At 41.5% G+C, this 27,503-nt stretch overlaps 1 protein-coding gene across 4 annotated transcripts in view; it reads right to left on the bottom strand.

The window, feature by feature from the left end:
• Window positions 1-27,503, bottom strand: part of MAGI2 (membrane associated guanylate kinase, WW and PDZ domain containing 2) — a 1,312,199-nt gene that overhangs the window by 119,161 nt on the left and 1,165,535 nt on the right. For all 4 annotated transcript variants that reach the window (XM_033088532.1, XM_033088533.1, XM_033088534.1 and 1 more), the window contains 3 exons: window positions 24,562-24,653; window positions 14,674-14,866; window positions 7,876-8,124 (listed from right to left, as the gene is read on the bottom strand). In XM_033088532.1, the coding sequence (XP_032944423.1) occupies window positions 7,876-8,124; window positions 14,674-14,866; window positions 24,562-24,653 (534 nt within the window). The remainder of the gene's footprint in view (window positions 1-7,875; window positions 8,125-14,673; window positions 14,867-24,561; window positions 24,654-27,503) is intronic.

Here is a 27,503-nt window from a genome sequence, read left to right as displayed (position 1 = left end):
ATAAAGAAGTAATGTGATTCAGAACTGAAATGGGTTGCTTTGTTAATGAGGGCTGTGAAATGAATAAATAATTTGAAGTGATGCTTTCTTTTCTAAAAAGCTTGGGATGCTGTCCAAACCCTCCTGTTGAGGACGATATAACTATCGCTGAGGTGGTGCTCACACTGACGGATGACAATTCCAGGAACAGTCAGTGCCAAGATGAGGTGAAAAGTGAGCATCTGAGGCCGCCAGCCTGGCCCTTCAGAGGACAAGGGCTTTGCAAGCCAGAGGCTTCCAACTAGAGGGGCTGCTCAGAGGCACGAGACAGCTCCCCCTGAGGCCGATTTCTTAGATGGCTCCCTCATCTAAGCCTTCACCTGGCCCTGAACTGGCTATTGAATCATTTACTCAAGCTGAGAACAACTAATGGGAAATTTGTATTCTGGGACACTGTTCCAGTTCTCCTTTATTACACTGCAATTTCTCATGCCGTACAAGGACCAGCTTGCACACAATTCCTCCTCACAAGTGACCCTCTGCTGCTTTGCCCATTCTCAGAGATATGTCTTGTTGCCTTTGAGGAACGGAACGGCTAGGCTCATGTGCAAGGAAAGTAAGAGCAGAGAACATCGCCCTTTTACTGGATGAGGACAGTGCTGGATCCAGTTCAATCCCATCAATGTAAATTCGGTAACAAATCCTTGAAAATCATGCTGCCAGGAACTGACGGATTCAAAGCGATGTCATCTCTTCTTGCCCTTAAGGAACTTACGATTTATTTAGGGGATGCGAAACAACACATGAGAAGTAAAATGGCAATAATAGATAGTAATAACAGACATAATAGACGGGAAGCCAGGGAGCAGTCAACAATTAAGGGGTTTACAGACAAGAATTCCATATAAGAATTAATGAAAACACTTAGGGGAGAAAGGTGAGGGGTCAGGCAAAGTCTGTGAAGAGATTAAGAGATTTTTGAGCTGCTTGTGAGAGATGTTTACAGTGGGTCAGCCGTCTTCACCTCACAGTGTCGCTGTGAAAATGAAATACAGGTAAGATTTCTGGGAGCAAGCTTGATAAAATTTATTGCTGGATAAGAGGAGATATTCCAAGTGGCAGCAGGCAAAATGTGGACACTGGAACAGCAAAACAAAAGCTGTCTTCAGGGGGAAGTAACTAAACCAGCTCTGGTGGAATGGAACCATGAGGACCTGTTGGTAGAAAGTGGCTGTGTCTAGATTACCTAGGGTCTTGGATATTTGAACTTCACCCTGCAAGTACCGTGTTTCCTCCAAAATAAGACCTAGCTGGACAATCAGCTCTACTGCGTCTTTTGGAGCAAAAATTAATATAAGACCCGGCATTATATTATATTATATTACATTATATTATATTATACCCGGTCTTATAGTAAAATAAGACCTTATAGTAAAATAAGGGTCTTATATGAATTTTTGCTCCAAAAGATGCATTAGAGCTAATTGTCTGGCTAGGTCTTATTTTCGGGGAAACATGGTAGTTTTATCAGGGGTGCTATGATCAAGGACATGTTACAGGAAGATTGGATTGTACGTAGAAAGGGCTGCTTTTCTTGACTCACTTTGCATCAATAGCCTACCCTAACTCCTAGCTATCTCCTGAAGCAGAAAGTATTAATAAGTCACACCAATAAATGTGAAAAGACTGATTTGATTTAAAACACGTACGTCAGTGAAGACTATCAACATAATCTTCTCTCTTTTGTACATGTAGATTTTCCAAAAGGTTATGAAGACACTTGCGTATTTTATAGTTTCATGAGTTATATTTAGAAGCTAGATATTTTGGGGAAAAGCTGGCATTTTATGTAATGTCCCCCTACTCCCCGTATTTCTTCTGTTATAAAAGCACTCACATTAACGGTGTGGGTGATACCATCATGCCTCCTGAAGGAGCTACGTATGCTCAGCATAAAGCTCAGAGCAAAAGCACTGTGAAGGAATCCAAAGCAGAGATTTGTTTAAAGAGTAAGGGAATACTACATGTTACAAAGCTGGTTAAGAACTCTGAAAGGAAACTTGCTTTTGCAAACCAATGAGAAATAGAGAAATGAATGAGACTCACTTCCTAAGTCTCATGTTCAACTGCATGGGCATGACCTAAGGAACTTTCTAGCAATGACTTTTGGGGATGGAACATTGATTTGACCTAAGTTTACAGAGAATTAGAGAAGGTCAAGATGCAGCATCAGCACCAGTTGCACCAATTACCTATGTTTTTAAGGTGATCGATGAAAAAAATCTCAATAATGGAGGTCTGGAGAAAATCCACTGCCACAACCTGAACCAATAAAACGTAAGATGAGGTGCTTATTGGTTGCTGATATTCAGAAGCTTCACTTTAGGGCAAAACTTTATAACTTTGGGCCATTAAAATAAGTGTGCCACTGAAGGTTACAGGTGTGCCAAGACAGCAGACTGCCTCCTGAGGAGGGTTGGGTGAGGTTTGGGGGTGGAACCCCCTGGGGAGGTTGCCTTTGCCTCCAGTAGCCTCACGTGTTTTACCTCAGTGTGTTCTACAAATGCTCTCATTTTTCAAGTGTGCCAGGAAGTGAAAAAAAGGAAGAAAACATTGCCTTAAATTGTCTTAAAAAGGGAGCTGGTTTAGTGTAGTTAAGTGCAGTGCTTGTTTCAGATCATTTCTTGATGGAGTTTGAGATGAACAAAAGAAAGCGTTAGGAGCTATCTTCAAAATGTAATCAAAATTGAAAGTAATACAAGTTTAAAACGATAGCTTAAGCCAATGAAAAATATGACCCAGACCTCAAACTTACCCAAAGCTTTTTACACACACAGACAAAACTAAACTAACACCTTATTTTCCATGCTGATTCATGGCATAAGATATTTTAGAGCTGGAAGAGGCTGTTCAGACCATTTCTCCTTATATTTTAGATGAGGAGGAAGCATAGGAAGACCATGTGACTTCCTCAAGGGACACAGTAGTTAGTGGATACGTTGGAGTGAGGATCAGGCTTGTTGTCCAATGCACTTTTTAGTTACTTTAAATCTCCTAGTATTAGGGCAAGACCACAGAAACCTCAGCTTCTGGCTTTAATTTGTACCACCCCTAAGTTCACATGACTTTTCAGTGACTGCACAGTTGGTGGGGTGAGTTTTAGTGGGAAAAATCTTAACCTGCTTCACGGTTTGTTCAATTTTATTTCATCTTTTCTTAAACTGTCACAAAAGACCTGCTAGCTAAGCTTTGAACCTCTAGAATAACTTTTGAATTCCAAAGCCTACGGACATCACCGAGGTCTTTGCATTGAGAAAATCATCAGGGCATTTCACCAGAGATAAGGTACTCTTTCCTAAAACTGGATTGCAGCGGGCCTTAGGAAAAGTCAAGTGACCAAGTCTGTACTCCAACCTGTGCCAGAGAAAGCACACGCATAGAAACAAAGATTTTCAGCACCAGCACAGAGCTGTAAGATTGTCAGGAGGTGCTGATCGGTAATGTGCTTGCAATAAAGACACAGAAAACTGAGGCATCGCTGTTGAATAAGTGAATATGAACAAAAGAAAGAAGGGTTAAAGCAATAGTTCCCCTCCGGTTGACTGCTCTGATTGCTGCTATGGCTGCTGTTCTGACTATGTTCTGTTCACAGCTTGTTATGGGCCTGCATCTAAGTTTACAGCTTGTTATGGGCCTGCATCTAAGTTTACAAATTCTCTCAACAGGCTGCCAGCCTCCATCACCCATGTCCAAGCTGCCCACGTACATCTACCCCATAAATTCCAACAAAACCTTCCTGGCAAATTATAGAAAAGCAGGTGACTAAGGGTCACTTTTATGTCATCGCTTGTGCCAAAGCCCTTCCTGGGAACGTCTGGTAGGAAAGCAGGAAGCCCCTGTAAGGACAGGTTACAGCTCTGTAATAAAACCTGGATGCCAGGACTCAGGCGTGAGCTGGGGAGGTCCAAAGCCCAACCTGTCAACCCCACTGCATATGGCCACAGGGACACTTTTATAGATCAAGCGTTTGATCCACTAGGAGTCAGAAGGCTATGCAAGTCTTGTCATCCTGTGTACACAGACCTCAGCAAGAGTGACAACAGTTAGTGAACGGCAGCAAACGTCTTGAACTTTCCAAATATACCAAAGTCTCTAGGTTTGAGAAGCTTCTAACATTGTTTCCAATTTTCTGCTTATCAATAAGATGGCAATGAACACCTTCGTTTATAAATTTGAATCTTTTTAGGAATTTAAAATGCAATTGCCTGTTACAGTTAACTCTTGTCCTAGGCTCTGATCTGCAAACCACTTTGTTTTTCCCTTGGATCCAATTTTAAGGTCTGAAAAAAATAATATTTTGGACAATGAGACAAAACGCTCAGGAAGCTTGAGTATTCTCACTTTAAACCAGGAAGGATATTCCTGTACCTCGGATAGAAAGCTTCTAGTATCTGTTTACTCCCACACAATAGGTGACCCACTGAGTCACTGGCTTTGGAAGGAAATAGTATGCTTTTTAATTGCATTAATTGATATAAAGAACATTTCTTCTTAATTTTTTTTGGAAATAATGTTTTGGAAAAAAAAAAAAAAGTGAAGCTTCGGTAAAAAGCCAGACTAAATGCCGGGCAATAATAAGCCAGAAACCTCCCCTTCCAAGTTCTCAACTGGTTAAACATCTGGCGTTGCTGGTAAGTTGTTGCTTGGGTTGAAGAAGCTATGGAAGATCATTCTTTTATTGCCTGCAGGATGGGGAAGTTTACATTTGCGTTCTTCACCTCTCCTCTCTTCTCTGATATATTCAATAGAGACGTAGGTAATATTTGCAGACACATTCTAACCGTTCACAGCCTCAGGTCTCAATTTTGATGTTTCCTGTGACTTTTCTAGTTGATTGGCTAGTGAATTCTGGGGAGACCTCCATCCTGAAGCCTCAGCAAGAGCATGGCTGCCACTGCTCTACCTGCTCCACCGCTGAGGAGGAAGGGAAGACTGTGCTCCCAGAAGGTCGGCATGGGGAGGGGGGGAGCTGGCTCTCACAGACACTCACCTGCTGCCCAGATTTAGCTGCTCTGGCCTCTGACTGAACTGACAGCCAGTGTGAACTCTGTGCTAGCCAAGAAGAGTGAGTTGATGGAATGACCTACTAAGAGTGACCTACTTAGAGTGACCTACTAAGACAATTCCTAGTAGGGATGGTGGTCTAGACCGCAACAGTGACCCATTTAGTGCTTCCTCTGAGCCAGTGCTGTTCTAAGTACTTCCATGTACTCATTCATTCAATCCTCACAGCAACCCCACGACACAGGTATTAAAATGATCTTCTCTTTACAGCTGAGGAAACTGATGCCCAACGAGGTCATGTAACTGCCTCAAGGTCACATAGCTAGTAAACGATTGAGCCAGGTTTCAAATCCAGGCAGTAGATTTTAGCACCTGGGCTGTCACCATGCCACTATCTAATGGTGACGGTGTGCCTACCAAAGGCATACTAGCACTCTGTCCACCAACAATAAGTCTTCCGTAAGCATGAGAAAAATCACGAATGTGTTCGAGGACCTTGGGTCCAGTGGAAGACACTAAGAGAAAACTGACACAGCTCTGGGAATGACTGTGACGCTTGAGAACCTCATACTCTCATGTTCTCGCAGCCTCAGAGAGCCCAAGAACCCTGGATATTCTGACGATGGAGGAGGTGTGGCACAAGGATATGGCTCTTTATCATTCATGAGGCACCTAGCATTTCTTTTCAAAATTATGAGTTCAAAATTATTACAGAAGTTAAGCATGAAACAGCATCAGGTTCAGAAACCTTTTAGGTGCATGTTGCAAATTACATACTGTAAAATCTACATGCCATCAGTGTAATAGCTGCTCTTCCCACAGAACATGGGGGTAACCTGCATTTCAAACTCCCTCAATTGAAAAGAAATAAATATGTGAAAAAAGAAGTCAGGAGGCATCATGAACTCTAGAATGTATTTCCAATCTCCAGGGTGATGTAAAATAATACCATTTTGAAAATGGTTATAATTACTGTTAGAAGTCAGTCCAATGTCACTTGTTAGGAAGAAAAAAATTCACATGTTAATTATAAGTATTTGCACCTGTTGTTTTCCAAATCTACCCATGCATAGATTTTATTTGAAGTAGAAAAAGTGTTTGTGGCTTCTTTCTGTAGTAAATGCATGCATGTACACACACACACACACACACACACGTACACACACATTCTCCTTTATGTTTAGCAATAATGCTGTCACACTTCAAACAGAGCTGAGACCTTAAATCCATGCTTAACACTTTCATCGTGGTAGTACACTTTTTATTTTTATTCCAGTCCTTTAGGTATCCTGCCCCAGTGAACAATTTGACTGACTGGAAGAGTCACAAAAGCTCTCTGTGAACATTTTCTCCAAATGTAAATCATTATTGGAAGGCTGTTGATATAATTCATGAAAATCTTTAGTCTTATGTCCTTTTAATCTTGGTGAATCCATCTTACTGACAGAATTCTGCTTTTGCTCTATGCTTAAAGATTGGATTTATTTCTTCAGCGTATCATGAAGAAAAAGAGAAATGAAATTGTACTTTCAGATGGAGGTAATTTAGCTTCTGCACATATTCACCGAGGTTTAACGCTTCTATAGTTTTCACTCTTGAATTTGTCAAAGCTAAAGCTAACCAGGGCAATTCTCTCCATTTAGTTCAGGTGGTGTTTTGATAACATTAAGTTTATCATAAAAAGTTCTTATTCATTCTAATAATTTGATTTCTTGAGTATTGTTTGACACACACACCTCCCTCCCACACCATGGGTTAGAAACAACCACAATTTATAAGAATTTTAGGACCACAACATGACTCGATTATTCTTTTCTCTTGATGCTCTCTATTCTGGTGTTTCTATCCACAATATTTTGAGCTAAATGACGTCAACATGAGAAATGAACAAGTTTTCCTATCACCTCCTCTGTCCTACTGCTTGCTGGCTGCTCAGTGACTTCTGGAAGAGTACGCTGAAAAGAAAACTGCGCAGGATCATCTGCTGATACTCAGCAAAGATGACTGAGTGGAAGGGAAACATGACCTCTGACTGTCACCTGTTGTGCAGACTCACAGAACCTTAGATTTGGAGGAACCCAGGAGGTGACGTCCTCTGCCTCTCCCCTACGCACTGCTACTAACTTAGAGGAAGGCGCCGCTACCTCTGGACCCACAGGGCTGTTTTAATGGCCTCTTAACTGTGTTTTGTGCTTCCACATTTGCTCTCCTCCCTAAATTTCACTTTCCACAAGCAGCTGGACTCATCTTTTAAACATAAGTCAGATTTCTGTTTACTGATTGGAACCCTCCAATGGTTCCTATGGATTTAGACTACAGTCCAGACCGCTTCCCAGGGGCACACGAAGCCCTGCAGTCTGGTGCCTGCCCAGTCCTCTGTCTTGGTCTCATGCCACTCTCCTGTTTGCTATACCACAGCTACACTGGGCTTCTGTGTATTTATTTCTTCAGTGCTGAGCGCCTTCCCACCGCAAAGCTTCTGCCTGGACATCTTTCCCCCCAGATCTTTTGCAGATCTGGCTCCATTCTGTTGAACAGGAGCACTCCTTCCCTCACACCAACACTCCCGCTTCACTTTGTTTTATTTTCTTTCCAGTTTAAAATGAATGAGGAGCTTTTATGGGGGTGTGGAGTTGGGGGACATGAGTTGTGATCATTCTTCCTGAGCCGAAGGTCAGCAACATTTGGCTTATGAGGGGTTAAGGATGTGCCCAGGGCCCCAGACTCTCAGGCTCACACAAGGTGTCCTTTGACCTCCTTGTCCAGTAGCCCCACCACCAGAACAAATAAAATAAGACGTCTTATTCAAAGGCAGGCGAAGCAGTCACTTACTTATTGTGGATCCGGACTCAGGCCTGTTCAGGGAGCTGATGATGACGAAGCCGAAGCCTTCGTTCTCTTTGCGATGAATGACCACGTCACTGGTCTGCAGGCTGTGGGAGGCGAAGCCTTCAGGGGGGGAGGCACTGCTACTGGGGGCAGCATGGTTGCTGTTGGTGTAGGTGGCGTAGTCACTGCGTGGAGAGCTGTGGTGGGTTGATACTGAGCCTGGACTCCTCCCATTCTCTGGGCAGGGCTCCCCTGGAAACCACATCAGACACAGGCACTCGATTAATTAGTGAGGGTCTTGCCGAGTGCCTCCTGTATACGAGGCACCAGCATTGTTACAAAACTGGTTGACTGGCTTATATTCCCCCAGATGAGCAGAGCATATGCAGGGCTACAATCCTAGCTATGGATGCCCCAGGGCTTCGCCCCCTTCCCTCCTTCATAGCAAACACAGGTAAAACCCCTCATCAACTTCCTCTGTGCTCTTATTGGTGTGTATTTTCCTCTTGTTAAGACTGCAAACCCCAGGACAATGCCTAGTTTTAGATATCAAGTTTTTTTGTTGCATAATGATAATTGATCAAAAGGGATCATAAAATAAGTGGACAGAATCTCAAACTGTACTATGCATAAGAATTATTTAAAGAACTTATAAGAGAGGCGCATCTTTAGGGTTCTCCCATGGGAAGTTTTTTTCAGTAGATGTAGGGAAGACTGGGCACAGGAATCTGGATGAGATTTCAAGGCCACACTTTGAGAAATGCTGCTCTAGAAGTCTTGTACGGGGACTAGTACCCCAGGGGATGTCCCCACAAAGTGACCTATTATAATTTTACTAAAGAGCCTGGGAGTGTAGGTAGGTAACACCTTCTTAAAGTAGTTTTTGCTCACTCTAGGATCAAATCTAACACTGATATCAGTCTAAGGAATGATGAATTTTGAATCATTAAAGGAGGTATTGGAGACCTTGCTCATTTGCATTCTGTATTATTACAAAATATACTCCATTATCAACCAGATACACCAAACCACTATTTCCACAAGAAAGCAGGCATATTTACAGGGAAAAACGATAGATATTTGGCAGCCAAGACATGCTACTTTTTGAAATGAAAGTTGGTCTGTTATCCAGAAAGACTTTTGTCATTTTAATTTAATACCTACCATGTTTCCCTGAAAATAAGACCTAACCAGACCATCAGCTCTAATGCGTCTTTTGGAGCAAAAATTAATATAAGACCCAGTATTATAGTATATTACATTACATTATATTATATTAGACTGGGTCTTACATTATAGTAAAATAAGACTGGGTCTTATACTAAATTTTGTTCCAAAAGACGCATTAGAGCTGATGGTCCAGTTAGGACTTATTTTCGGGGAACACGGTAGGTTTTTGTATTTTGATTCAAAGTGGGCACCTAGACTAGTTTAATTGGAAATAAGACCGTTTCAGCTCCATCTTACAATTTAATTAGTGTACTCAAAAGATTTTTATGGAACAGAGGAATAGTAAGATGGAAAAGAATCACAATTAATAATTCCTTTTTGGGTCTCTAGATATGGTCTACTAGAAGACGGGAAATCTGGAAACTGTCTCATATAACAAGTTAAAAATAATTAGCAAAAGTTCCAGTGAAGGCTCTTAACTTTATAAGTTGCAATTCTATTCTGAAATGAAAAAGTCAGGAAGAAAGAACACAGATTACAAGAGAAGTTCTGTTACACTGATACCTAAAGGAAAAGGAACTGCATTTATTCATATACCCAGATTAAAAATGACCTTACAAAAAAGTATTCATTCCTTGTTTGTAATTACTGAATGAATAAGATCCAGACTGCTGCTTATCATTTGGTAAATTTGATTCTTTCTAGATTTAATTAATCAGGTTTTAATAAAAGAAAACAAATGGACGCTTTTCATCTGCAAGAAATGTACTAAGGTCATCAAAGAACAAAATGTCAGTGTCAAAGACTTCTTCTCTTTTTTACCAGAATTAAAACTGCCTGTAAAATGTACCCTCCCTGCTCGAAAACATCATCCAAAGACAAGCTGTTATTGTCTTGGTGAAGCACATGTCCTTTATCAGTCCTTCTGCGAGTTGGAAATAAAGTGATTAGAGATAGTCAGGGAGAAGAAAAACAAACAATTATTATGCTGCAACACTAAATTGAAAATCTCCCCGAGTTATTGGACCAAATCAGTAACTAAATGTCATAGGCAGTGACAAGAGAGATCTTATTTTCTGGTTGTCATATTTTAGGGGGTTGAGGAGATTGTCAGTAAAGCAGCAACAAAGAAAAATTATCTGTCTTTGCAATAAATGGCTGGGAGTGGCTGCGCCACAGGTTCTAGAGGGAGAAAGAATCATAACTAAGCCAATGGGAGCGGTGCTGGACGAGGCAGAGAGTCAGACATATTATCAGGATACTTTCCTATTGCTTTGGACTTCTCTTTCAACCTCGAGAACAAAGGTCTTTGTCCTTAACAGCATGAATGAGCACAGTGAAAACCAGGGAGTTGAAATGACTTTTGAGGACGGACTTCGGACTTCGAGGGACTGCATTGACTCGACATCATTTATCTACTCAGCTGGCCCTAGCTAGGTCCAACTGAGACCGTCCTCCCTCCAGCAACCTTCCTGGTGTAGGACATGAACATCACTCTTTTCGAATAAAATAGCAAAATGTCACAAAGTGACTAAATACCCTGTGCATTTTCTTTCCCATTTACTAATTTCCAGCAGCCCTGACTCACGCCTTTGGCTCACACGCAAATGGGTGTACAGAATTCACTTAGCATCTACTCGAGTCGGATAATTAATTTTCAGGTTCAGCTTCTGATTTCCCTCTCCACCAGTCATGCTCACAAGCATCACTGTGTCGACTGGGAGAGGGGCTCTGTTGGGGAGGCGGGAGTCGTTGACAACGCCCCACAGGTGAGATGGGTTTGACTAGAACGGTCAACTACTGGTCAGGGACTGCTCCCGGCCCACAGACCCATCCAATATTCCTGCCCAGCGTTGGCCCACGCTTTGTTGAATAATTGCTAAAATTAATTGTCAGTGGTTTTAAATGGGGAGATTTTACAGAAATATGGATTCCAGTTTCTCTTGAAATATTTGGTAATGATCAGCAGGAGCTGGGCCATGGCTACTTCCTTGACTGGGTGTGCAGTTTACAGACCACCACAGTTCCAACCATTCCCAATGTCTCTTGCAAGTTCCTGACTTACTCATTTACCTGTAGAGTGAGGAGCATGCAGGGCCAAAGGGACTTGTTCAACCGGAGCCCTTGTTTCCCTTCTAGATCACACGCTGGGGACCAGGACCCTAGGATTCTGGAACCAAACAGACATTGCCTGCTTCCAGGGTGTGCCTGGGCCTCTTCTTAGGACTGTCCCCAAGGATGACAGCACTGAGGATGCACATGTCTTGTCCTGAAATACGGCTGAGGCAGTGGGGTATGTGCCTGGACAGCGCTCGGACATGCCGGCTGGAGTGTCGACATGCACGTGCATCGTCAGGGTGCCTGATGGGGGTACAGGAGCAGCTCACAGCCTGTGGCCCTGCCAATGTCAGGGGCTGGCCTGCCTGCTGGCATGTGAGTTTGTCCACTCCTGGTTAATACTCATCAAGGCAGACAACTTATTGAAATGGGTGACATGCTTATAGACAAAGAATGATGGAATGCATTTAGAATTGACAAAATGTATAGTGACCAGGACCAGGCAATCCACTGGCTCCCTAAACACGGGCTAAACTTTTCACCTAGCTGCCAAGAAAACCTTCCTTTTCTTGGCATTAGGCCAGGAATTAGACTTCCTCTTAGGTGTTAGAGAAAAATGCTGATAGCTTCAAGACGAACTCTAATGTGTTCTGATTAAGTCACAAAACTTTCTTTCACCTGAGTTCTAGATTTATACTTTAGGAAATTCCTCAGAGACACCCTTCTCTCAGGTAAATAGAACGTATTCAAAAATGTGTCATTAGGTTGAACATCTCAAAACTGAGCTACTAAACGTATAAATATTTATACTTTCAGTGTAATAAGTAAAGGCACTGTTCTACTATCCTTGGGCAAAAAAAACACAATTAAATATCAGAGCTGGTGGCATGGATAAGATCTCTCTCAAAACTAGTTTAAGGTACAAGATCTGTGATAAAATTATCATTAAATTGGATGCCCTACTAGATATTTTCTTCCTTTACTCCACAATTTCTTATTTTTGAGGATCTAGCTTGCCATTGCCTAATTGAAAATACTGCCTTTCTGTCTTCAGTGTGTATGCTTTTTGTATATTTTAATCTTTGCAGCAGGTTTTGGTGTCATTTTAGTTTTTGCCCAATGTCACTAACAGGTCTGTATCGCTCATAATGCATGTGGTTTTTTGGGTTTTTTTGAGCATCAACTAGGAAGCCAGTGCTCAGTGCCTTCCGAGGTGGGAGGGACATTTGAACAAGCCGAGCAAGCATAAGGCTGACAGGTATGATCTCTGTGACCGCCGTCTTCTCAGCTCTTTCTCCGTAACATCGCTTCTTTGTGCAGGAAGGTGGCACCGCTGCCCCTTTCTCGCTCATCTTCTGTTCTCTTCACGGCTGATTGCTCACTTCCCTTCAGCTTTCAACCACCTCATCCTAAGCCAGGCTTGCACCTCCCACTGTCTTTGCTTAGGAAAGCATAATAATAATGATAACAACAACCTTTGAAAAGGCATCTCTGCTGTCACATCCATTTGTAGTTATCCCTTCTCACTGTTGGAGAAATGGCCACTACGAGAAAAGGATGTCTTCCTATGCCTTTTTAAAAATCTGTTTTATCTTATTTCTAGGCATTTACTTTACTATCAAAGTATCTCAAAGTATCTTGCTGAAATTAATCATTTTCAATGCTGTGAAGCTTTCAAGGAATAGTGGGTTGAATTAACCTGGAGACTTTCCTGGTGAGCAGGAGCAGTCTGCAGCAGAACATTTTCAAAAATTAAATGCACTTGAAATGCACTTGAACGCCTACATGAGCCAAGTTGGTAAGAACTGCAGCAAAGAGCATCTTCACGGAAGTCACATGATCTACAAATTGCAAGAATACATTTTTGCAGCAGTTGGCCTACACTTCAATAGCTTGGGTTGATTAGAACAAAATGTAATTTGCAATAATCAGCTGGTGGCAAGGGGAACGTGAGATTATGTGGATGCCTTTGTTTGGCACTTTGCAGTGTAGTTCCTTGTAAATCAGGTATCTTTTTAATTTATCTTAGGGTTACAGAACACATAGCACAGCAAACTTTTTATTGAAAATCACTCTGTAGGGAGACAGACAGTTAAATGTTAACCAAGAAAACACTATCTTCCTTCTGGCATCTCGCCCAAGGATAAGGCATAATTCAAGGTGTTTCATTTCTTTGGGTCAAGTGGTATGCCAAGAATTTCTGAAGATGAATGGCACCTCTTAGCAAAACCTCCATATGATACATGATATATAGCCATCTCTGTTGGTGAGGGCTGACAATTCTTCTGACTTGCCCTTTTAAATGGCTGCCCTTGCTCCAAGTCTAGACTCTAGAAGACTTGAAAGGGAAAACATTTTTTGTTTGACCAATAAACCGTATTCTCTCGAGTCATTGATAGCCGATGCTTAGCAAGCGGTCTCCTTTTCTGATTCAAATATAGTATGATAATAACACATAGGAAGGACTCCCCATGTTTGGGGACATTTGCTAAAGGTTGGTCTTTGAATTCCCCAGGAGTGGGGATGGTGGCAGAGTGAGGAGGAGGGCTGAAAGGACTAAAAAATGAGCACTGGCCCGGGAGATAAGTTTCTGCATCATCACTGGGTCACCGCAGACTACTGGGCAAGCTACGGTACCTCTGGGCCTCAGTTTCCTCGTCTGTAGATGAGGAAGCCGAAGCTACCCAGGTCTCTCCTAATTCTAACATTCATCATTCTGTATGAGGGGCAATCAGGGGCTGAGGAGAGAGGCCACTGGGGCAGACGGTGGCAGCAGGACATCGTTGGTGAGTCACAGAGTGAGGTTTGGGACTGTATTCCCAATGTCACCGAGTGCTCAGACTATAAAAAGTAGTGTGATGCTTGTAGCAGACATGTTCCTTAAAATCTAAGTCTTTTTTGAGGGGTTGAGACGGTAAAGAGAGAAATTGAATCCTATTATGACGATGAGGGCTGATTTTTAAAAGTATGTCTTTGTTGGATTCTTTTATGAAGTTGGGAAAATGGATACAAAGGGAATAATTACTTCTAATTTATCTGTTTCCTAAGTTTGGAGTTAGATGAATTGTGTTTCCTCAGAGTGATGCACAGCTCTATTTCTCTAAATTAGGGTAATAGTTTTACTGTTACCTTTTATCAAGCTCTACAGTGGAAACTAATTCTCCATCCTTGTTGCCTTATTATGGCATCAAAATGCTGTGTTCTTGGTTTGTAAACATGATGAGGAATATTTTCAAAAGCCATTTTTTTTAATACCATAATGTTCTTATAACTAGTGTCTACCAAACAGCAAAGAGCATACACATCTCAAATTAGCCCCAGGCTTTGTAGAAAATTTAATGACTCCACGGACAAGGCAGGCCATGAAGACTGCTTGTAATTGTACTAGTGGGGTGAAAACCCACACTTTCAAAATCAGTTACATTTGGAATATCTGGGTTAGTTTTTTTCCTCATATATATAGAAACATATATAGAAACCGATTTAAAATTTTGTTTCAAGTGTCTTTGGCATGTCTCACGAAAGCATCTCGTCACCCAAGCTCCAACCTTGCCGCTGGCTCGCATTACATACCTCCACAAACCACCTTTCTTCGCACCGTGAGGTTGACCTGCCCGTTCCGGGCTGCGTGGTGCATAAGATCGATGACATAGCGGTGGGTCTTGCCAGCCACTGGGATCCCGTCCACATAGACGAGCTCATCTCCGGGGTGTAGGCGGCCATCTCTGTCAGCTGAGCCCATGGCAATGACCGCTCCAATCAAAATCTAGAACAGCAGTGAGAAGGAAAAGGCATATGCATTTCAAACTTTATATATATATACACACACACACACACACACACACACACATATATATACACATATACAAATTTGGTGGAAGATGTTATTCTCACAGTTTACCTCTTGCCCCAAACCTGAGCATGTGCTTCAAAAATGAAAAATAAGAGGCTGAAGGGACGCCCTTCCTCCTCTCCTAGGTTGCTACCTCCTTCTAGAGAAATGTAAGTTTGGACCTCACTGCTGATGGTCATTAAGTTTGGGGGACACTTGCTACCTGGCTCATATATTACCACCCTTAAGAAAATTCTAAACCCAAATAATCTGATGCTACATATTGGCCACGACACATGGACTCTGAATGGAAACAAGTTGGGGGTTGAACCCTGGCTTCACTTCTTATTTGTATAGCCTTGGGCAAGCCTTCACCTCTGTGAGCCTCAGTTTATGGAGGTGTTGGGAGAACTGAGTGAAATAATGTCTGTGAGGCATTTAACTTGGCTCATGGCACATAGCGAGTGCTTGAAAAATGTCAGGGGAAAGTAGCTGCTGCACATTACTCAACGCTGAAAAAGGTTCCTAGTGTTTTTTTGTGTTTGGTTTGTTTGCCTGTAGGTTTTGTTTTGTTTTGCTTTGCTTTGAATAGCTTACTGTGAAGAGAAAATAAAACAAAGCAAAATTCATGGTGGGCTTTTCCTGGCTAGTTGACTTACTTAAAAAATCTCAGTCAAATCTCTAGATTTTACCTTCATTCCTTTAATACTTCCTTGGAGTACCATCCTCTGCACTAAGGACATTCCCAGTTCTGCCTGTCCGCTGAAATGCTTCTGCTGTGTAGGTGGGCACCATAGCAGGAAATGAGCATGTACACATGTGGGGAACGTGTGTACTCTTCTAATTCCCTGAACAAGGAACTGTGATGAAAGGTATAACATAAGGTTTCCCATTTCCCATTAGAAACACTCAATTCAGTGTCCATCGGTAAAGCTTCTTTTCTTTATCAAAGACCACAGTACTTAAAATTATAATTTTGCTGTTTAACCTAGAAACAATTTTTCTAACTCATGGACAATAGACGCCCTTTTTCTTTTGCCACGTAGCTTAGCCACACAACATCTAAACGCAGTAGTTGCCATTAGCTAACAATATTACGAGCCTATATATACTAGGTTTTATTTTACATGTTTATAAAATGACCACTTGCTTACAGATTGATTTCTTTAAGGTTCAAAAATTTCTTTCAAATCCCAGATCTGTGGGTTCCAGCTAATTTGCAGAGTTGCTGCATTGTGATCTGTAGGCTTGCATGTCCTCAGGCCCGGCAGCAGGATGATTTCTTCATACTTGGTCACACCACTCAGTGTGGCCTGACAACATGGTAACCAGACCTAAATGCCCAGGACTTCTCAAGCATTTGCAAAATTATAGTCTAAAGAGCTTCCTTTTTTCCTGAGGACTTCACAGTCTTGGTCTACTGAATAATAGCTCTTTTTATTCAGAGGAATGAAAATTCCCTATCACTATGGCAGTTTTCCCCTATTTCTGGAGGGTGGGATGAGATGGGGAAAAGATTTGCTTCTGTGCTGAGTATTTGTCCTCTGATGTGTGATTCATTATTGGTAGCACGTGACAGGGCTCACATCTCCTGCCTTAGACTGGCTGTACAGTGTGGTTCTGTCCCTGCAGCACTCCATGCCCATTTGCTGCAGTCCAGCTGTCAGGCATGCTTCGGACAGCATCCATATTCCCTCATTGTCATGCCAACCTGAATTTATGAGTTTCTTTCTGAGGACGTTCCAATCTATTCTTCAAAAGTCTCAACCCACTAAGGAGCACTTCAAAGATATTCTAAGTGCTTTGTGCAAAAGCCAGTTAAAATGAATGTTTATGTTTCTCCACTGTCCCATGAAAAGCTGCATTTAGCTGGGTTAACCCAAAGAAAACGCTTCAACCTTTAGATTTCCTGTATGCTTTAGTGGAGGAGTTTATAGATGGTTATAGAGAAAAATATTCTCTGTGAACTTCTTGGATGGTTAATTATCAACAACTTTAGGCTACATTTCTGATTCTAATTGATCAAAGTGAACCAAAAAAATAGGTTACAATTGAGAGAGCCACAGCTGCAACTGGGCCCTCTATAAAAGTTGTAAAAATAGAATTTCACATTGGAAAATGTTCCTCTCTTGCTAAAGAAAAACAGGAAAGATACACAGATACAGATACCCTTGAAGTTATCTTCTGTGCTACTAGTTTAAGATCCATTAAAAGAAAAATCCCAGTAAAACATCTGTTTTTTTGCTGTATTGCTATGTATGATATGAAATATTCCCCTCACTAATTAATTCATTTATTCAGCAAGTATTCATTGAGCCCAGGGATACTTCTAGGTGCCAGAAATCCATCAGTGAACAATAAACAAAAAGCCCTGACCTATAGAGTTTCCATTCTCAAGGTCAGACAATAATAAATGTAATAAATGTGTAAATCATGTTGTATGCTAACAGGCATGTACTATGGGAAAAATAGAGCAAGGTGGGGTGGCAAGTGGGTGTCAGGCATGTGGCCGAGGTGATGTCAGAGTTGGTTAGAGCAGGTCTCAGTGAGAAGTTGACATCTGAGCAACGACTGCAGTTCATCATACATTTTTAAAAACTTGAAGTTTACTCTTCAAATTTTAGTTTGCTTTATCAAATCTTATATATTTCTTTTTAATAAACTATATTCAATGGCTACTTCAATTGAATATCTAAATAAACTATATATTCAATATAATTCTTCAATATAAATTATTATATATGATTGTATAATATATGATACAATTATATAGCATATGATATAATTATTACTATATGATATATCATACAGTATATGATGTAATTATTATACAGTATTATATAGTTATTATATGCATATATATTATGTAATTACATTATAGAATTCATCCTCTACCTTGTTTCAAACACAGGTTGCCATAGCTATTAAACAAACTTAAATTGAGCTGAGTGTGGTGAACTGCAGCATTAGAGGTGCATAATATATGTATTAGTTACATATATTAGTTACATATATATACATATACTAATATATGTATTAGTTACATGTATGTATTAGCTACTACATTTGCTCCATCCATCAGGAGCTGCTGCCTTGGCTGGGAAGAGGCTCACCGTGCCCACTGTCACTGCTGCAAGTTCTCACGTTGCTGTTTTTTCTTAGCTTTTGGCCTGTTTGCACCTTTATGCATTATATTTTACTGCTAACACCGAGCTAGTTCTATGTGTCTCTCTCCTCAGGAAAATAATCCACAAAGTGTTTCTTTATTCGAATATGCTTTGTACACTCACCACATTTCCTGTCTGTCACCAAAGTGCAGGACTGCATAAATCTAGGATTCCTTCTTGAACTATAAGTCACACGGGTTTCTCATGTTCATTTAAGCTCTAGAAAACATGCTTCAGGATGTCTGATCCCTTATGTCAGTGGTTCTCAGACTTTAGGGTGCATGTGAATCAGTTGGTGACTTAAAACAGAATTCTGGACCTACCCCCGCGAATCTTGATTCTGCAGATCTAGGGTGAGACCTAAGATTCTGCATGTTTACCAAGCTCCGAGGAGATGGTGGACGCTGCTGGTCTGTAGTTCTAACACTCTGAGTAGCAAGATCCTGAGTATTCCTACTTGGTCTAAGGGTCACGGGGTCTGTGGTCTCACTGGTCATGTTCAAATCTAGTGAAGGACTCTCTGTCTGGCGCTTGGCTTGAGCTCCCTGCCCCATCTCACTGGTCGTTCTCCAGGTCTGCTGAGGGGACTGCCCTGAGCGTACGCTCTGGGCGCCCTGCCCCATCAGGCTATGTTTTCCTTCTGGTCTTGCTGATGCCTGGCCATACTGGCCAGCGAGTCTTCCCAGCCAACCCTGCCTGCCCCCCCACACTGGTTTCTTCAGCCTTCGTGGACCCTTCAGTCCCACCCTTCAGTCCCACCCATCAGTTTTCTTACTGCTCTTGGGGGAGGTCTTTATCCTGCCTCTATTGCTTTGGCCCTGAAGGAAGCGCTCTGTGGCAACCCCCAGCAAATGAACAACTCACCCATGGCCTTATCTTTCGAATCGCCTTCTCTAAAAGACAAAAGATCAAAAACAACTCCACGACTTCACTTTATCTTATAGGCTGTGAGGGCACGGAACAAAGCAGAGTATTTGATATAAAATAACAGCAATTCACATTCAAGGGGCTGATATTCCAGTAAGCCAGGGGAAAAAAAACTAACACAAAAGAGAAAACAAAAACAAGCAAGAAACAAACAAAACGAAAGCCACCTTTGCAAGCCTTTTAATTCCTTTCCTTCTTTCCTTCACTGCCTGATGTTAGTCCAGCCCCAGTAGATCTGATTTGCAATAATTATAGACTGGGATGACTTGCCAATGCTGCAAGCAGGTTTCAGGCTCTTGCCTTCTGAAACGCCCCCTCAAGTTTGCACCAGACTCCCGCACCAAGGAGTTTGTCTATCATCACCTCTCTCTTTCTTCCAACAGTTTTTCTCCACACAGGCCTCTCTCCACGGCTGTGTTTCCCAAGTCTTTCCATCTTGATGCCTTCCCCATCTCTTTTCTGCTCACAGCTGGAAACCTCATTTTTGTTCCTTTCTGGCAATTTTTCATTTCTTTCTATTTCTATTGTTATTTAACTGTGAAAAGCATTTCCTCTTGCAGGAAAAATGCCCATATGCTTTGTTTGAGCTGGAGTCCTGCTGTTCATTATTTGCCGTAAGCCGTGTTGTCGTGTTTAATGTGCACCCTGAGATGTCAATACCGTTTCGTGTATATGGAGGCAGAAACCCATTTGACGTAATTTATGAGACCTCCTGTGGTTGGGGACCAAGTCCTCTCCTGTACCTCTCCCTTTGTAGCACGTCAGCAATTATAGGAGGCTAGCTTGTTTTGTTTGTATTTTACCTCCCGACTTACAGTGGAAGGAAGCAGGAAGGAAAGGCTTATGGGAGATCTTTACAGTAGACTCACTCTTTCTGACATGGTTTTTCTGAGGTGCAATAGTCTAGTCTTCAAGACATTATTTTCTGGCTTTGCTTGCTTGAGGGAGATTTAGGATTCTACTTTATGGCTTAACTGTCAGAATTGTAACTTGCAGCCTGAGTGCATCTTAAATCATTCAAATGAAAGAATAAACCAAAATAAATCTAAATAAACACAACGAGGATAACCAGCAAGGCATGTAATCTGAGGAGGCTTATCATAAATACCGGATGCCTGCCCACTAGTGGGGGGAACGGACTTGGGAATGCAAAGCCAATGTTGAGAAGGTTGGGGACCTGGGAACCTGTGTCCCGACCAGGCAGAAAGCTGTCCTGAGGCTGAGCAGCGACTATGCTGCATTCACACACCTGAGCTTCACTGCGAGTGGCGCCTATATGTGCTCCATCTGGATGACAATTCCACTGCTTCTGTGCCCAGCAAAGTTCAGGCAGACCTCTCCCTTCTTGAGCCAGTTTGTGCCTTTCCTGTGACTGTCATTCAATCCCTTCTACTTTTGGGAGACGGGGGAGACCTGAGAAGATAATGTTTCCCGAATGTGGTGCTAGTTTACCCCCAAAGCAGACAAAGCATGAGTATATGGCAGGGGTGGGGGTCGGGGTGGGGGTGTGTGGGGTGTGTGTGAGGGGGTCGGGGGAGGGGCAGGGAAGGGCTAGCAAAGTAAGAATTTTATATTTCAAAGACTGTATTGAAGTAAGAAACTTTGTTGTTTTCCCTTAGATTTATTTTATAGTTTAATCTTTAATTTGTATTTATATGTAACAGAAGGGACCTGATAATATTTTTCGTGTGGGGCCTATAAAAACCATGATCTAGCCCTGGCTGAAGATTCCTTTGGTGCAAAATATTCACCTTTCCAATTTCTTTTAATCTAATCTTCTGAGATGGGAGTATCAAAGATAGTAAATAAGTAACACAGATAGTAAAATAAGTAACACAGGCATGAGGGAGTTTTGGGATCTGTGGCCACATTTAGTCTAATAAACTACTTATCTCAAGGCAGTTGTCACGGAGAAAGGCAAGCCTGATGTTACCAGATGTATTTTTCAAGAGACGATGGAAATCTGAATTTTTGAAAAGGTGAAATTAGTTGATGCATAGCAGTTATAAGGCACTGCGGGAGCTGAACAAAGCATGTGGTAGGGCAACCAGGACATATCCCTGCTTCTGGGTTGAGGCCACGTTAATTCTACAGACCCTGTAGGACACAAAGGCCTCCAAATATGTAAACTCCATCGTTATTTGTTCTGAGAAGCTCGGGGGCCAGTTTTGGTTTGGTGAAGAGGACTCTCTTCACATCCACTTAACAATGATTTCTTGTGCCAGGCTCTATGCTAGGCTTGGAAGACACAAACACCATCAAAACACAGTCTTTGCCTTCAAGGAGCTCACAGACTGGCAAGGGGAAGAAAGCATGTCAGGCAGTGCATTCGGGAACAAAGAGGGGCCTCATCTTTCTGGGGGAGACTCCTTAAGTTGGTAAGTTTGGGGCATTATGTTAAAGTACACTGGATTTGATGTGGATTTAACCTTAAATGCCTTACAAAAAGTCTCAGCTATCAGCCAGTGTCCCACAAAGTGCTATAAAAATCACCTTTGGTGGTATTTTAGTTTAGATATGGTTTTGTTTTGTTTCCTTCATTTGATGTCATTTATTGATGTTATCTTTATTTTAAGCACATGGCCATGTAGTAAAGAATTTGGCCTCCGTCCAAAGAAAGGTCTGGCTTTTCCCGAAAGGTAACCACTATACCTTTAGAACAAGATTGTCTTTGTTGTCCATGGTGAGCCCCTTGGGCCAAACCTGAGAGTTCATGCTAACGAGACTCCTGGGGAACCCCTGATCCTTTACACTAAGGAGGTGACTCTGGGTGGAGCCAGCCACCCGACAGCCTTAGGATGGGGACTGACCATGCCAGACCCACCAGCCATGTAATTAGAAGGTTGGGCCTTTGAGCCACGTGATATTAGCCTGAGCTTTGGGGAGGAAAGGGGGCCGGAGGGTGAGCTCAACCACCTGGACGATGATTCCATCCATCATCCCACATAATAAAACCCCGAACACTGGACACAAGAACTTGGGTAAGCTTCCTGATTGGCAGTCCTCCAGGCATCGATGCCAGGAAGGTAACACATCCCAGAGGACGATGGAAGCTTAACAGTGGAACACTTCCAGACTTTGTCCTATGTGTCTCTTCTCTTGGCTGGTTCTAATTTGTTTCCTTTCACTATAATAAAACTGTAATCCTAAGTATAGCACTTCCTTGAGTTCTATGAGTTGTTCTAGTGAATTACTGAACATGAGGAAGGCCTTGGGGACCCCCAAATTTGCGGCTAGTGGCTGAAGTGAGGGCGGTATTATGGAGATTCTTCCCTCAGACTTCGCAGTTTTGCAAATTTATTGCAGTTAGTGTCAGGTGTGTTGGGCAGACTTGGCAGTTTGGAGGACTGAGGTCTTACCCTGGAGTTTGGCTAACTCTGGGTAATGGCATACTTCTCATTTATGGGGCACTAAAGGATAATTAAAAGGAAAAGATGAAGCCCTGCTTAACAGGAATTTAAAATCCTACCGATCAAACTGAATAGGAAGACTATGAACATGTTAGAGAACAATCCTGAAGGAAGCTAAGTCAGATAAATACCCTGTCGAGGCCGAGAGGTTAAATGCTTACGTATGTGAAAGAACCCGATACTATCTTCAGTTTCATATGTGTAGAGCCAGATAAGTTATATGGTAGTATGGGGGTTACCAGAGGGGTTAGAGGGTGGGGAGAGGATGAAGAGGGTAAAGGGGGTCAGTTATATGGTGATAAGAGGAGACTAGACTTTGGGTGACGAGCACAGAGTGCAATAATATGATGATGTATTATAGAATTGTGCACTTCTATAATGTTATTAACCAATGGTATCCTCATAAATTTAATTTTAAGAGGTGAGTTATAGGGAGGAATGCTGGAAGGCTGAGTAGGTTACTGAAGATCCCTCCCTGCTAAGCTCAGAATCAGGAGACAAAGACGGGGAACACCTCTGTGAAGGGGAGCACAATGTAACTGAGATTGGTTTCTTCTATCCATGACATGGGATCCTTCACTTTGGCTCTGAATAAATTTAAGTCTAAAATTATTTGAGCCCTAAATTTTACCTCAGCACTCTCTTTTCTCCCAAAGCACTAATAAGAAAATCCAGACAATCCACCTTGGCAACCGCATTTTTACATTTCTGGCTGCTAAGGAATTAGTCATATTCTGGTTGACTTGCCGAATTTTATCCCCAAGAATGAGGAAATAAGTCTTTTTTTCCTGGAGCGCCCTCATCCTTAGAGTCCAAGCTCAGCCTCCTCGAGTCTTCTGGAGTAAGGGACCTCTCTCTCATTAAACATCTGGTCTGACTTGTCTAACATCCAGGACAGAGGAAGCCCCTCGGGTTCCTGTCAGGTTCTCATCGACTGCTTGAATACCTCCCCTGGGAAGGAGATCACTGTCAGTCAAAGCAACCAGTCTATCATTTTGGGACAGTTTTAATTTTTACAGATTCCTTTCGTTTGTTAGATTAACTTTTTTCTCCCGAAGATTTCTGCCCATCAGTGGTTCTATTTTTATTCTTTGAAACAATCTACCAGTAAGAGAGATGATAAATATTTACCCAGCACCTAATATGATGCAGGCACAATACCCAGAGCTTTATATAGGTTATCTTCTTTAATTCTTAAAGCTGCTCTATGAAAAGTATTATTGTTATCCTCGCCTTGCAGACAAGGAAACTGAGGCTTAGAGCTTAAGTCCCGTGCATGAGCCAGGATGGGGTACAGGCACCCGAGCTGGGATGGGGTGTCATTTATTCAAAACTTTCATGGACCTGACTTAGTCACATTGGATATCATTTAAGACTCGTCGTTTACAATGAGTGTTTTATAGCTTATATTTTAATATATGCTTATAAATCTAGCTTTGCTGTGTTTCTGTGTATTAAAATTGTTATTTTATACTTTCACTCTGATGTATCATTATATATTAATATATATTAATTAATATATTAATATATATTAATATATTGTTTATACATGTAAATATATATATATATATATATAAATGTATATATAATGTATATATATTTCTTCCGAACTCTCCCCAAATTCCCAATACTGTGCCAAGTGAATTTGACTTAGTGAACATCTTCTCATGGTAATCCCTTAATTCAAATCTGGTTGAGATTCTGTAGCATTTCACTGTTTTCTCTCCCCTGTAATACTGATTGAAAACATACATAATTCTCCTGTTCCAATAATCTCTTCCCGTGTACCTTCTGTCATACTGCATGTTTATCTGTGAGTTGCTGTCCATAGAGACCAGGAGTTGGTCCAATACAACTAAATAGTTGAAATATTCATGAAAAATCTCACCTATTCTAAGAAAGAATAATTTCCTTCTCTTACAACAATGTGCACTGATTTATGATGATATATAGGCATGGAGATACTGGCATATTTTAAGAACTTAAACAGCAAGGAAAAACAAACCACTAACTTTTTCATGTGAGTCCTAAAAGATTTCCTCTTAGGCGTCCTACAGAATACTCCCTCTGATGAGTATACATGCAACATAGCCCCAAATGCGGAAATAAAGAGGATTTAACTTACAGGTTGTCCAGGCTCATCTCCCCCGAGGATTCTGAAGCCAAATCCAGACTCCATCCTGCGAAGGTGAACATCCAGCTCCTTATAATCTGGACCTGGCATAAAGGAGATACCACTGAGTAACGCATCCTGCCCCCTCCTCACACCCTGAGGGACTGAACTCACCAGTGATCAATTAATTTTGTGGATGGGATTAATGAGCGTGCTGTTAGAGTTGGTGGCAAGCACAGAGAATAAAAAAAATACGGCAACGAAAAGTAGGTGTTCCAAAATTAGGTAGTATCTGAATGAACAGTGACCAGCCAAGGGCATTACTAGGCTACCAGCATGGGCAGAAAGAGCACACACATTTTTTGGGTGAAAAAAAAAACCTGATGCCTCTATAATTCTTTATTTTCCTGAGGGCATTCAGATTATCCTCAAGATTGGCTATCATTTGGAGGACGTTGACTCTGACTAGAATGATTGTTTTAGAAGTATGAGAGAAAACATGGCAACATCCTGGAACTACCTGGGAAAGTACTACCCAGTCATTTACTAACATAGCTGCATCCAGTTTAGTGTGTGTGTGTGTGTGTGTGTGAGAGAGAGAGAGTGTGTGTGCGCGTGCGCGCTCGCACGGGGGGGAGGGGTCGGGGAGAAGGGGATATAAACTTATGCCTAATAAAAGTGATTTCTTTTAAAATTGTAAAAATTAGAAAATATGAAATTTAAAGTTTTCTGTATTGAGGTTTAAGTTTTTATTTTCTGACCGACTCCTTTAGGTTTTTAATAATTTAGGGGTAGAAATTCATCTGGGTCTAAGCAAACTCCTAACCCCCAAACATTTTATAATGTGGAAGCCTCTGTTGACTTCACTAGCGTATTCAAAATAAACTAGAAGAGGAGTACATCTCTGGCGTTAGCTGAAGGAACAAAAATATACCTAAAAACGAGCTGGGAAATTCTCCTGAATGTCATTGTTTTTCAACCCTAGAATAAATAAATTAAAACCATAAGAAACATTTTGACTGTTTAAAGATAATATTACATTCATCCCCTATTCCTGGCCTTTTGAACCTTTTTCAAGGGGTAAAGCCTCAATCACAACTGAGCGGTGCATAGGTGTTTGGACACTTGTAGGATGTCAGTGGCTGATCAGCAACTTTGGGGACTACGTACTTATTAATGCCATCCTTTGCTTAAGAAGTATTTAGTGATCTCTGGGCCTTACTGGTTTAAAGGAGGTATTAGAACTGATAGAAACAAATATTAAGTTCAATTCTCCTTGCTTAAAGAGGATAGTTTTGGAAACTGGGATGAGATTTCAGAGAATTCTTATGGGACAGGAAGCTATGTCTGGACCACTTGGGTATATATACTAGTAGTCATGGTTGAGAGACAGAATCAGTGAATGACTGCCAGGTGTATCTTTTCCAGGTTCTACCATAAGTGGGGCTGCTGAAGGGCTACAATAAGCCAAGCACTGTGATATGGGCTTGCTTTTGTGCCCTCCGACCTGGACTCTACATTCAGTGGTAAACGAAAGGCCGGTCCTTCTGAAATGTAGGTATGAGCTTAGTTTGTGTCTAGTTCTCTCAACAGAAAAGCTGAGTCTGGCACATAAGTACATATGTATTACATATGCATATATAACTAAGACTCAGTGAACTTCATGCCCTTGTATGACCAGAGGCATCTATAACAAGTCTTTTCCATTCAATTACTAACATAAAACTCAGAGAAGACTAACGAATTGGATCTCTATATCCATTAGTCGCCCTTTATGAATTGTATAATCATTCATATTTTAAAGATGAGAGAACTTAGAAGAAGTCAATTCCTGTTAAATCGTTTATTAGAGTTCTGTGGTAAAAGGAAGATAAAAACTTTGCCCTACACTCTACAATGCACAATTGACTTTTCAACTCAGTTTATTCTGGGGTCTATAATATCACATATGAAATCACATGTTGGGGTGTGTGCTAAGCCTTTGGGACTCTGGAGGCAGGTGGAGCAGTCCCACAAAGTCATACTCCTCTGAGGGAGGCAGACAGGCCAGGAGAGATGGGAGGATGACAGTTAATGCCAAACTCCTGTTCAAACCTAAACATTGGTTGTGATACGACTGCTCGCAGCAACCTCCTCTCTAGGTTACTTTAAGCTTAGAGGACTCTAGACCACGTAGACATAAAAAACACAAAGACAGCATGACATATTTTGAAACTTAATAGAGCTATCATATTTTAACCAGAACTTTTCATCTACCCTTATAAATATTCTCATTTGTGCACTGCTGGCGATTATGGTAAATGGGAAACTGTTCCTCCAATAGCTTTAGCACCAATCCATACTGCATGAGGAACTCTAAAAAGAGTTTATTGTGTGATTCACTTTATGTGCTAAGTAAAAATTTCCCCCAAGCAAATGCTGAAATTATGACAATCCCAGTAATGGAATTTGAGCTATGCCAAGGTATGAGAGTGTTCCCTTGTGTCAGAGAATGCTGTGATTCTTGGGGGAATTGGAAAGCTTTTCCTAAAGGAAAGACTCAGAAGTCCTTTTTTCTGGTAGGGAAATACAGATCTTAGAAAATTAATTTTATTTAACTCTAAGAACAGATGTGAGCAGAGCATTCATCCTCCGTCCCCTATTTTTTGTGTGCATTTGGGTGACATTACGATCTTCTGATTCTTACTCTGACTACTCTGATTTCTAATAGGGTGAACTGTGCCAACCACACATATCATTCACCCTCCAATTTTCCAGCAGAAGATGGCTAGCTTCATGGTACATGAGCAAGTAGAAAGAAGCAAAGACAGAGACCCATTAGAAAAGCGTGCCAGCAGACATGATTTATTTTTTATTTGTATTTCTTTCATTAATTTTGAACAGAGACTCAGAGGCTGCAAGGAATGGGAACTTTAGAGAAATAGTTAACTGGAAAAAAGTTTAAATGATAGGTT

This window comes from Rhinolophus ferrumequinum, chromosome 20 (assembly GCF_004115265.2).
Source record: "Rhinolophus ferrumequinum isolate MPI-CBG mRhiFer1 chromosome 20, mRhiFer1_v1.p, whole genome shotgun sequence".
NCBI lineage: Eukaryota > Metazoa > Chordata > Mammalia > Chiroptera > Rhinolophidae > Rhinolophus > Rhinolophus ferrumequinum.
This window is presented reverse-complemented; position numbering and strand designations above follow the sequence as displayed.